This window comes from Lissotriton vulgaris, chromosome 11 (genome assembly GCF_964263255.1).
Source record: "Lissotriton vulgaris chromosome 11, aLisVul1.2, whole genome shotgun sequence".
Lineage (NCBI taxonomy): Eukaryota > Metazoa > Chordata > Amphibia > Caudata > Salamandridae > Lissotriton > Lissotriton vulgaris.
The window spans coordinates 600561603-600575015 of record NC_141699.1 but is presented as its reverse complement, the minus strand read 5'-3'; the positions used below and the strand labels follow the sequence as shown (position 1 = coordinate 600575015).

The 13413-nt window shown below is 45.7% G+C and overlaps 1 protein-coding gene across 1 annotated transcript in view; it reads right to left on the bottom strand.

Annotated features, from left to right (window-relative positions):
• The window catches only part of RASA2 (RAS p21 protein activator 2), a 619199-nt gene that overhangs the window by 147528 nt on the left and 458258 nt on the right, over positions 1–13413 (bottom strand). Inside the window, exon 14 of the mRNA XM_086943698.1 lies at positions 10401–10524. Coding sequence (XP_086799824.1) covers positions 10401–10524 — 124 coding nt within the window. The remainder of the gene's footprint in view (positions 1–10400; positions 10525–13413) is intronic.

The following is a 13413-nucleotide window of genomic DNA, read 5'->3' as shown; positions in this document are numbered from 1 at the left end:
CTGTTAGACATGCCTGTTGCAGATAGGATGTCGTATGCTCATATGAAAGATGCTTTAATGTTGCGATATGGTTTAACCCCCGAGCAGTACAGACAAGCTTTTAGAGAATGTAAGAAGTTGCCTGGTACGACGTGGGTTGAATATGTGTCTTATTTTTGCAGAGCCATGGATGGTTGGGTAAAGGGCAGCAAAGTGGAAAGTTATGAAGCTCTTTATGATTTGTTTGCGTGGGAGCACTTGTCTAATAACTGTTTTCCAGAGCTGCGCCAGCACCTGATTGATAGCAAGATATCTAACCCTAGAAAACTTGCTGAGGAGGCGGACCGCTGGGTCAGTACCAGGGTCCACAAGGGTCCAGTGGGAGACTCAGCCAAAGGTGGGCAGGGTCCCCAGCAGAAGAGTGGGGGGGACAAGGGAAAACAGAAGGAGTCTCAGAAAGGGCCCCAAAGTAATCCCCAAGGGAACCAAGGGAAAGGTTCCCAGCCTCCCCCTGAGAAGAAGTCAGGGGCCCCGACGGGTAAACCTGTTCATAGGGGCCCCCTAACCTGCTACGGTTGTGGGCATGTGGGACACCGGTTTTATGACCCCCAGTGTCCCAAGAAGGATTCGAATGCACCGCCGCGTGCACCCCCTCGTCAGTTGGCAAGTGTAGCCTTGGGAGGAGAGGAGATGGTTGTCCACGGTGGGAGGGGTCCCGCAGAAATGTCCCTGGTCTCGCTAGGAGACATGCAAATGGTCCCTCCACCCCCTCTGCCTAGTAACACTAGTAAATATAGGCAGTGGGTGACCATTAATGGTCATAGAGTGGAAGCCCTCAGAGACACCGGAGCGAGTGTGACAGCTGTCAAGTGTCACTTGGTGTCCAGAGAGCAGGTGGTTCCCCACGCATTCTACCCCGTGATAGCTGCCGATAACTCCCAGAAAGAGTGTGAGGTGGCTCAGGTTTCCTTTGAATGGGGGGGAGTTTCAGGTACTCTTCAGGTTGCTGTGAGGCCCGCCATGCCTGTCGACTGTCTCCTGGGCAATGATTTGGAAGACTCCCCTTGGGCTAAGGTGGAGCGAGCGGCGCATTTGAAAATGTTGGGTGTGCCAGAGTGGGTGTGTGCAACCACTCGATCCATGACAGCGAGTAAGGGTGTTGATGGGGTCCCGGAGCCTGAAAGTACGGCCCAGGACCCAGCTGTGAAGAGAAGAGGCAGGAGGCGCGGGAAACCGGCCCCGTTGTTCCCGTGGTCCAGAAGGAGGTAGACCCTGAGGGGGATGCCCTGGAGCCCACGGGGGAACAAATTGCCGAACTGGGAGATCTGCCCGAGCTGACCCACTGGCAGCAGGATGGTGGTCCCTCCAGGGAGGAATTCTGTGCGGAACAGAAAGTGTGCCCTTCTCTTGTGGGCATGAGGCAGCAGGCCTCAGCCCAATCCTCAGGTGATCAGTCAGGGTCACATTTTGTGTACTGGGAGAAGGACCTCCTGTATAGCGAGCCTAAGGCTGCTGAGCCTGGGTCAGCCCGTGTGCTGGTGGTACCCCAGCGCTTCAGAGCCTTCCTGGCTCATGACGTACCGTTAGCTGGACATCTGGGGCAGGACAAGACCTATGACAGGCTTGTCACCCATTTTTATTGGCCTAAGGCTGCTGAGCCTGGGTCAGCCCGTGTGCTGGTGGTACCCCAGCGCTTCAGAGCCTTCCTGGCTCATGACGTACCGTTAGCTGGACATCTGGGGCAGGACAAGACCTATGACAGGCTTGTCACCCATTTTTATTGGCCTCAGATGCGTAGGGATGTAGACATCCATTGTAAGACTTGTCGCACTTGCCAGGCAAGTGGGAAAAGCGGAAGGAAGCAGAAGGCTCCCCTCCAACCTTTTCCAGTGGTCAGCACCCCCTTTGACCGGGTGGGTATTGACATTGTTGGGCCCCTGGACCCCAAGACAGCCCTAGGCAACAGGTTCATCCTTGTGGCATGGTCTTGGTGGACCATGCCACAAGGTACCCGGAAGCCATCCCTCTCAGGACAGTGACGGCCCCCGTGGTGGGACGGGCACTGATGGGTGTTTTCTCCCGGATGGGGTTCCCCAGAGAGGTGGTGTCAGACCGAGGCACCAACTTCATTTCGAACTATATGAAGTCTCTGTGGAAGGAGTGTGGGGTAACCTACAAGTTCACCACTCCTTACCACCCTCAAGGAAATGGGCTGGTTGAGAGATTCAACCGGACCCTGAAAGGCATGATCATGGGTCTTGAAGAACCAATGAGGCGGAAATGGGACGTCCTCTTGCCATGCCTGTTGTTTGCTTACCGTGAGGTGCCGCAGAAGGCTCTAGGGTTCAGCCCCTTTGAGCTCTTATACGGTCACCCGGTAAGAGGGCCTTTGAGTCTGGTCAAGGAAGGCTGGGAGCAATCTCCCAGGAAACCTCCCCAGGATGTATACAGCTACATGCTGGCCTTTCGGAACCAGACTCGGCGCTTCAGAGAACTTGCTCAGGCAAATCTGGAGGCCAGCCAGGAGGAGATGAAGCGATGGTACGACCGGAATGCCACTCTGGTAGAGCTTCAGCCTGGTCAGGAAGTGTGGGTCATGTCCCCTGTGGAACCTTGTGCGCTCAAGGACAGGTGGACTGGACCGTTTAAGGTTGTGGAGAAGAAGAGCGATGTCACCTACTTGGTGGACTTGAAATCTCCCAGGAACCCCTTGCGGGTCCTGCATGTCAACCGTTTGAAGCCCCACTTAGAAAGGTCCGAAGTGGGCATGCTCCTAGCTACAGATGATGGAACGGAGGAGGAGAGTGAGCCTCTTCCTGACCTCCTGTATGCTAAAGAGCAAGACGGGTCAGTGGATGGTGTGGTCCTCTCTGACACACTGACCCTTGAGCAGAAACAGGATTGTCGCCACCTGTTGGGACAATTCCCGGATCTGTTTTCCTTGGTTCCGGGTGTCACGCATTGGTGTGTCCATGACGTCGACACCGGAGACAGCCCTCCTGTGAAGCACAAGGCTTACAGGGTGACTGACAAGGTCCGAGCGTACATTAAGGACGAGGTCTCCAAAATGTTCGCGTTAGGGGTGATTGAGTCCTCTAGCAGTCCTTGGGCCAGCCCAGTGGTCTTGGTCCCGAAGGCTGCAGCGCCTGGTGCTTCACCGGAACTCCGGTTCTGCGTGGACTACCGAGGACTCAATTCAGTCACGAAGACTGACGCGCACCCCATCCCCAGAGCTGATGAGCTCATCGATCGGTTGGGGGCTGCCCGGTACCTTAGCACGTTTGACTTAACGTCTGGGTACTGGCAGATCGCCTTGACGGATGGGGCAAAAGAGAGGTCGGCGTTCTCCACACCAGATGGGCTATACCAGTTCCGGGTAATGCCCTTTGGGATGAAGAATGCCCCTGCCACCTTCCAGAGGTTGGTCAACCAGGTCTTGGCTGGACTGGAGGAATTCAGCGCCGCCTACCTGGACGACATCGCAGTGTTCAGCGCCAGCTGGGAGGAACACTTGCGCCACCTCCAGGAAGTGTTGTTGGCCCTGCGCGGAGCAGGCCTCACAATCAAGGCCAGTAAGTGCCAGATTGGGCAGGGTTCTGTGGTGTACTTGGGGCACCAAGTAGGGAGCGGCAAGGTTGCCCCCCTGCAACCCAAGATTGATACCATCCTGGCTTGGGCACCGCCCAAAACCCAAACACAGGTGAGAGCCTTCTTAGGACTCACGGGTTACTACAGGAGGTTTGTCAAGGATTACGGTAACATTGTGCACCCCTTGACTTCGCTGACTTCCAGGAAGCAGCCACGAAACGTGATCTGGACTGATGCCTGTCAAACGGCCTTTGACACCCTGAAAACTGCAATGTGCACAGCACCTATACTCCAGGCACCCGACTTTTCAAGAGAATTCATTGTTCAGACGGACGCTTCAGAGCATGGCGTGGGGGCTGTTCTAGCTCAGGTGAATGAAGAGGGCCGAGACTTGCCTGTAGCCTTCATCAGTAGGAGGTTACTTCCCAGGGAAACGAGGTGGAGTGCGATAGAAAGAGAAGCATTTGCTGTGGTCTGGGCGCTGAAGAAGTTAAGACCCTACCTGTTTGGGACTCACTTCCGGGTTCAGACAGACCACAGGCCCCTCAGATGGTTGATGCAAATGAGGGGTGAGAATCCGAAACTGTTGAGGTGGTCCATTGCTCTACAGGGGATGGACTTTACGGTGGAACACCGCCCTGGTACAGATCACGCCAATGCTGATGGTCTGTCCAGATTTTTCCGCCTTAGTGATGAGGACTCCCTAGGTTAAGGGTAGTTCTCCCCACATTTCAGCTGGAGGGGACACGTGTTAGACCTGACATCATTGGCTTGAGTCTCTCCTCCATTTTTTCTGTTTGCCTCTACTGTTTTACGATGTTTTGCTGGTATATGCTTTGGGCGCCGTGTCACTGCTGATCAGTGCCATAGCGCAAGTGCTCCATATGTTAAATTGATGTATCTATTGTATCCATGTTTGGCTTATTTGGTTTACTGTCAGTCCCTAGTCTAGTGCACCAGGAGTGCCAGGGCTTGTAAATACAAATGCCGCTCGTGGGCTTGCAGCACGTGTTGTGCCACCCACAGGAGCGGCCTTGTAAAAGAATGTCTACGGGTCGGTCATTGCGAGACCCAAGTGCAGTCTTGCACTGTCACGTCGGCTGCGCAGGTATACCTACTTGCCAGCCCTCCAACCTTCCCTTGACTTCATGTTAGTCACCCCTATGGTAGGCCCACGGGCAGGGTGCATTGTAAGTGTAAGGTAGGACAAGCCTGACCAAGTTGGCATGTCCTGATAGTGAAGTGCCGCCATCTTAGTGCTTCACTATTGCGAGGTAGCCTGCTCTCCGTTGGATAGAATGGGCCGCCGGGATTGTTAACGCTATGATCTTAGCTGGCTCGGGGAGCATGGTTCAATGTCGAGTTTGGTATCCCTGAACTCGGGGTTTAATTACGCATCCGTTGGTGTGGATGGTTTTTGGACTCTGGGTTCGAAAATAGTACTTTTAGAAAGTGTCTATTTTCTTATCTAACCATATCTGGTCTCTGCTGGTCTTGCGTGTGTGTGACAGGAGCTGGGTGGCTCCAAGAGGTCTGGATGAGTCAGTGTGGGATGAGTGGGACATTACGTTGAGAGTAGGGGGAGAGTAGTTGTTGATAGCCTGCCTTGCCTGATACAATGCTGGCTCCACCTCCTGCCAAGCGACTGATGGCTCTGTGCCTGCCCTGGACGATCCTGGCCCCCCCCTCCTGCCAGGAGGACGATAGCTCTGCTCCTGCCGGTGTCAATGCTGGCTCCACCTCCTGCGGGGCGTCTGAGGACCCGGCCCGGTGCAATGAATAGGCCAGGTGCCACTGCCTAGCTCCACCCACCACAGACCCAGGGTGTTGGGAAATCCCCGGCATAGACAAAGGGATCAAAGACGAAAAGGGGTATAAGAGGAGGACCCCTGAACCAAGAATTGAGATCACTTCTGACAAGGAACCCTGTAACCAAGGACAAGAAGCCTGCTGATCTAAAGGACTGCTTACCCCTTCTGCCAGTGTGCTGTTGTTGGGGGAATCCTGCAGTGCTTCTTTATTTTTGCCAAGGAATCAGGAGAGAGGAACTGGGTGTGTACTGTCACGCTTGCTAAGAAAATCTCCAAGGACTGGAAGAGTGCCAGTCTCCTGCCGAAGTCACAGGGCCAAAAGACTTCACCTGCTAAAAAGTGCTATCCGCTGGAAGTTTGAATCCAGCACCTCTGAAAAGAACAGCATCACGACGACCGGACGCTGGGCCCAACCGACGCCAGCAGCAACGCCAGTGAGTAGGAGTACGGCTCTAACTCCAGAGGACCTCGTGTCTGCCCCGCTGCTGATCGCATCAACCGTGTGCCCTTCGACGCCGTAAGCGCTGCTCACTCTGTGCAACTGCATCATCGACAACGCCTGCTGAGGCCTGATCGACACCGAAGAAGCGACGCCGGATTGCTCGACGCCGCTGATCATCGTGTGCTTCATTTTCCTAAGGTACTGTGTTGTGGGGGTCCGTGTGACTCCCGGCCCGACGCAGCGCTCCTCGCGGTCGACGCCGAACCTGTGGAGTATCTCTGCCAGCGTTGTGTAGCTCCCGTGTGAGTTACCCTGTTGCTAAGACCTGTATTTCCAAGAAGAAGATTTGCTTGATACTAAAAGACTTTTGTGCTAAAGAAGAAACTACCTTTGAACTATCCTTTTTCCTTCCCGAACGTATTTATTCCGATTGTGTACAGTTTTTGCCGTTATTTGGTCTTGTGCTAAGTCTTATATAAAAATACTTATTTTTATAATACTACTGTGTCGTGTCCATTTGTAGTGTATTCACTTTATTACTGTACGTGGTCATAATTGCTTAACACACAGCCTCTGAGATAAGCCTGTTCTGCTCTGCCAAGCTACCAAGGGGGTGAGCAAGGGTTATCGAAGGGTGTGATCCCCTTGCCCTAACTAGAAAAGGAGTGTCCCTATTTGTCAGGAGTGTATACCTCTGCCAACTAGAGATAGCCGGTTCTAACACCTGGTAATTCCAGTGTTGTGGCGTCAACCGCGAGGTTGTCAGTGGACCTACCCATACGCTGCACCTAGTATACATACTATTGTCACTGAATTATCCTGTATCTGTAATAACAAAGAATAACATTGAAAAACAGTGGCCTGTCAGCAAGGCTGGCAGGTCGCAAAAGCCAGCAAGAACCAGGATTATGTTACACACATATACTTTTTTTGAATTTATGCTTGCTAAGGGACCTACAGGTCAGGAGTAAGCATTGCGAGTGAGCCCTGCGCTGCAACTCCTACCAACGGTGGTAAAGTATTAAAGAAAAAGTTGCACTAACCACAGCCCTTTTCCCCAGAACCAAGATCAATTGAATGGAGGCATTCCCTGCAATGGAACGGGCAGGGGGCATGGCCCTGGCACCCTCCAGGCATGGAATGGTGCAGACGGGCTGGTCTGACACGCCAGGGGTGCAGCCACGCAGCTGCCATAATTTGATAGCCCACCTCTAAGGGAGTGGCTAAGCGCCGAAAAGAAGAACGGGGGGGGGGGTGGCTGAGTCAAACAACACAAACTGAAAGCCCTGTTTCTCTACTCCAAAAGTTAAAGAAAAATTAAAACAAGGTCAGCAGGAGTAAATGTAACGTAAAAATAATACGTTTTAGAAACAATGGCACATATAATATTAAAAGATCGGTGGAAGATCACCTAATCTGGCCGCCAACTGGGACAGGAAGCCAGGCACCTCCCAGCAATTAGTGTCCAACAAGGTAATGAAATGTGTTCGGGGTATGACTCAGGAGCCAGGCACCTCCCTGTGCCTAGAGCGCTACAAGGAAACAAAAAGCAGCAACTAAAATGGGCTATCAGAGTCCAATGGAGCAGTGCATGTCTCTTCAAAGCTGCAATAATTTTATAGCCCGCCTCTAAAATCGTGGCTAAGCACCGAAAAGGAGAACGGAGGGGAGACAGACAACACAAATTGAGAGTCCTGTTTCTCCCCTCCAAAAGTGAAAGAAAAGTTCAAACAAGGTAAGCAGGAGTAAATATAATGTAAAAATAATAGGTTCAAGAAACAATGGCATATATAATATTAAAAGACCAGTGGAAGACCACCTAATATGTCTACCAACTGGGAAAGGGGGCCATGCACCTACCAGCACCTAGTGCGCTACAAAGAAATGAAATGAGGTGGTATGACTCGGGAGCTAGGCATCTCCCCACACCTAGAGCGCCACAAGGAAACAAGGCACCAATTAAAACGGGCTTTCAGAACCCAATGTAGCAGTGTGTCTCTCTTCACAGCGGAAGATAAATCCATAAACAAAACATTTAAACTCACAAAACTACTGAAATTCACCAGTTCTAGTTCACTGAAGCAACTATAACTCGCATCCCCGCCATGCAAAGTGTTATCATCAATGATGTCATTTCAGGTGTTGAATTGATATTACTGATGATGTTATAGAACATGTCTTCAGTGATGGAATATGTGAGGTAATCAGCTGTGCAAGGTGAGTGCAGGAGTTATAGTTACTTGAGTTAACTATCACTGGTGAATTTCAATGTATCATAAGTATGATAAACATGCTAAGTGTCAACCACATTTCTGACAAATCAATGAAATTGCACTAAAGATATTAGCAAGTCAAAGACTTAACAGCCCTTTTACATACCTGCAATCTAAATCACGTCTGTGAAACTCGAAATCCCTATTCTGTGCTTAAATTGCTACTAGCCAGCAAAAGTGCATGTAGATTCATAGAGATTAGGAGCAAATTAACATTTTTTTAGCCCGCCCCCCCAACAGATTTGCATAGAAGTCAAAATGCCTATTCTGTAGGTAAAAAGACATGCATATTTACTGACATTTAAATTTACTATTACATCTAGAAGTAACCTTTCATATTTTTTTTATTCACCATTTCCCAGTTTAGACTAACATGTCTTCATCGCCTAAAATCAAGGAATGGAGCTGCCTGCTACAGGGTTTACAAACGTAAATTTACTGCTAGTAGCTTTGCACATGAAGGTGCAGATCTTACTTATGTAAAGTGCAAGAATAACTATTACCATTTAGGGGCATATGTAGGTAATTCACATTTTGCGAATCTCAAATAGAGATTTTGAAAGAATCGCTATTTGAGAATTGCAAAATGGAATGTAGGTAAAAAAATAAATTGCAATTTTTTTGCCAATCTAAAAAATTCCTATTTTGCGATTAGCAAACTGAGAATCGCAATTAAGGAATTAGTGTCCCATTCATTCATATGGGCCAAGAGGCCCATAGGAATGAATGGGGATACATTCTCAAATTGCGATTTTCTATGAGAAAGTCGCAATTTGAGAATCGCAATTCAAAGGGTGCCATGGTGTCCAAAGGACACCTGTTGCACCCTTGGAATGTGCCTGTAAGTAAATGTGGTGCACATACATGCCCTAGGGGCATGTCTGTGCGCCACATGGCACTATGAATTTTTTTTTAAAATTCATTTTGAAAGGAAATCAGAAAATACCGTCTACTTGGAGTAGGTGGTATTTTGCGATTCCTTGAGACATATTCGCAATGTCAAAGGCACTCCTACATAGCATTTAAGGAATCGCAAAATTGCGATTCCTTAAATGCTTGCGCAAAATAAGGAATCGCAATTTTTGCGATTCCTTATTTTGATATGTGGCACCTACATACCAAATCGCCGTTTGCGATTCGTAAACGCCGAAATTCTGCGAATTCCTGCGCTTGCGAATCGCAAACGCCTACCTACATATGCTCCTTAGTATTCTTTGAAAGCAAGTTTAAAAAACATTTTAATGCAAAATACAAATGTTAATTCATCTTAAGTTTATTCTCTTAATGTAAAACTAATCAAATAAAGTATTACAGCAATTTAACTCGTAAAATTAAATGCATATTAAATAAAGCATTTTCATATATTGATGTAATTGATAAATAATGCAAATTAACCATGATTAACACATTTCCACAATAATATTTGTATTTCATCAGTAATACACTTTGTTAGACACATGTTGAATACGTTTTATTTATTTTGTAATAAAAGGTTAATTTGTCTGAATTCAGCTTATTTTTTAATTTTAAAATAATTGTTTAATAAGGATATATCTTTTTTTATAACAAAAAAGTATATATATATATATATATATATATATATATATATACATATATATATATATACACATATATATATATATATATATATATATATATATCAGTAACAGCATCACCTATTATTTAAAAGCTTAGAAGCAGGATACACTACTTGGTGAACTGTTAAATAAGAAAAAAAAGGTGTGTTACTAACATTATAATTTTATTAACGAAGGCTTGCATAATAGTGTCACTTCATATTGACACTTACCCTTTTCTATTCTCCCACCTGCTGCACTAAAGTAAACATGATATATGTAAGAAAGAATTAAAATTATGAACAAATGAAAATGGAGAACAGGGAGAAGAGCAAGTGCTTTATGTGACTGCATTGCCAGTTGATAGGAAAGCTTACACAGCAGGCCTTTTGCAGATGAAGTACATAAAATTAAGATTATGAGAGAAATCCATGTCGTATGGAATAACATTTTCAAGCTCTGGGCTTTCCTGTCAGCAGATTTAAAAACAGTGATCTGTAAAAAGGAAACCCCTAAACCGGTTCATCTGATGACGGGGTCATCTGGTAACCTTAAGGACAAGGAGATCCAGGCAGAGTTGTGAGATATTAATGAAGTAAGATGACCCGAAGGTGCTGGTAAAGAGCACTTGCTAGATTTCTCATAGGAGAAGCCAAACAAATACAGGTAAATGCCATTAGGCAAAAAAGACACAAAATGCAAAAGCTAAACAATTTTAAAATGCACTTACTAGGGAATCGTCTGGAGGCCATTTGTCTCAGAGAATAAAAAATATCGCACATTAAAGTGGGACAGCTCATACTTGAGTGTACAATTGCACCGAATACTTTGTCTACATAGTAGCGAAGATTTTCCTGGGGAAAAACACAAGAACATGATAGTCATCATTTCACACTTGGATTATAGCATGTCATAAATAGGTTTGTTTATCCACTTCAGAGACTGTGAGGCGAAAGAAGAGCAAATGATGTGGTAGTATGACAAATGGAATAAACCATAGGTGCATTCAGGGAAACATAGTTCACATGAAAAAATAACACATCAATAAAGCATAAGAGATGGGTAGGACCACGTGTTCCTATGATTACAGATAAATGAAGGGTAACATTAATTAACACTATGTATGGTATGCAGAGATTTGCTGAGCAATCAAATCTTTTAATAACAGCATTAAATACCTTAATGTTTCTTCATTCTATGTTTACTAAAGCGTGGTGCAGGGGCATTAAGTAAAAGGAGACCGCTGCATTGTTTGTGTATGAGATGAAATTAGAGGACGGGTGTGACTAGCCTTATTAACCACACGTTTCTAGGTTTTATGAGTTGTTAATTTTTCTTCCACCTCAATATGAGGGGCTGCGGAAAATAATGGCTGTTAACTGCTCATTCCAGTGATTACGGATTCAGCACTCATCAGAAGATCTAAAAAGTGTGGATGAGTAATTTACAGACCAACAACTAGAGAATATAAGACTACTTAAGCCCAGCCCAAATAAAGCAACAACAATGTTTTAGTGACAACAGGAGCCCGCTGACAAGAAAGGTGCTCTCCTTTCGCAGCCATGTTGTGCTGGCTCCTTCCTTGGCTCGACTGAAGGTGAATAAATCCAATCAACCACTTAGGAGTAGAGATACATTTACAAACAACTGTTAGTTACATTTTTTCAACCTGCTATGTGGCTTTCCGGCTTGCATTTTCCCCTCAGACAAACTAAGGGAGAAGTAGGTGAAGTATTCCAGTAGGCAGGAATGTAGATTAAAGGTAATTTATTAATGAGAGACAGCTTGAACCACCACCATCCACAGAAGTCTAACTCCAACTCCTCAACCCCCACATACGGAACGTTAAGGTAACAGCATATCTTAACAATTCTAACAGAACACTCTGAATAGGAATACTACACACCTTCCCCCTTTGAAAAAAAAATAATAATAATAATAAAATAAATAAATAAGAAAAGAGAAGGGAACAAAAAAAATAACAAAACACATGCAAAAAAACAAGTTCAATGGACGTAATCACGCAATTTTACAGGAGTATGTTTAGCACGAGAACTTTTCCTTGAAAAGACATCAGTAGATTGCACAACAATATTATCATCATTTCCATTGTCAGTTACACTAGGAACAGCCTCTTGAGGAATTGCAGGAACAGGAACATTAACATTGGCACTTTGATATTCACACCCAAAAGTATCCAACGAGGCAGAGTAGGTTTAGTCAATTTTCCTATCTGAATTTGGTGATTTTTTCCCAGAAGGCTCATTATTGTTTTCAAGTGAACCTTATTGTGAACCTACTTTTGAATTCACAACCTTACATAGAGAAATCCGCCTAAAATTCCATATCTTACCACCCTCAACTCTTACAGCCTTGGAAAATATTTCTATAACCTTGCATGGATCAGACCATTTATTCCATTTGTTACCAAAAGTTCTAACAAACTTGACACACACAAAATCTCCCACTTTAATCTTCCCACTACGATTCCATACTGGCAAGTAATTACCCTTCATTTTCTCCTGATACTTTAAAACTTTGTCTATGACTTTAGAAGAATCCACTGAAATCTCACCGGGAATTTTAACCAAGGTAGAAGTTTAGAACCTGGTTTCCTGCCTCTCAACAACTCAAACGGAGAAACACTAGTAACAGAATTAGGAAAAATGCGATATGACAATACGTTGCACGTAATGCTTTTTTCCAATCTAAATTACTTTTGACAGCCAATTGAATCGATTCTTTACCCACTCTATTAAAGAGTTCTGTTTGACCACTGGCCTGGGGATTATAATTTGACACTCTTATGCACTATACCACACCTACCCAGAAAAGACACAAATTCCTTGCTAATAAACTGCGGACCATTATCCGACACGATCTCTGCAGGAATGCCTACCCTACAAAAAACTTAATCCAAAAATTCAACCACCTGTGTTGACCTAATCTTGTCAACTATCTTGAACTCTGGCCATTTAGAGAAATAATCAATCAATACCAAAGCAAAAACATCCTTATTAATTGAAAGATCAAAAGGACTGATAATATCAATCCCTAATTTCTTCCAAAGACATGTGACAAACTCAATGGGAGAAACACCCACTGCTAGTGATTTAACAGTTTTGTCACTCTTTGCACAAGGAGAACATGAACCAACCCATTTGTCAACCATTCTATCGACACCAGGCCACCAATAGAATTCACGAATACACCTCTTAGTGCTAGACATTCCCATGTGGCCCTCATGGGCCATAGAAATAATTTTCCCCTCAACCCAGTAGGAGGAACTATCTTGTCTCCCCTGGTTATAAAACCATGATCAAACATGAGTTCATCTCTTATTTTACAAAAAGATAAAACATCGCCTGATAGCTTCCGTTCTTCAGGCCAACCATGTTGCAAATAATTTGCTACACTGGACAAGTTGGTATCATTACTCATCGCTTCCCTCCATTCAGCTTCTGAAATAATATCTGACAACTCTCCCCTAATTCCACCATTGACATCATCAATCGTGAAAGCAATGTCAAGATCCCTTTTGAAAATCCCAATTGAATTAACTAGTGGCAGTCTGGACATGCAATCAGCATGTACATTTAGTTGGCCAGGAACACATTCAACTATACATTGGAATTCTTGTAATTCTGCAGCTAATCGCGCTACACGCGCCGTTAAAGTCCTACCACCACCAGCCGCTAACATGTTAATTAAAGGTTTATGGTCTGTTCGCAAGCGAAATTTAG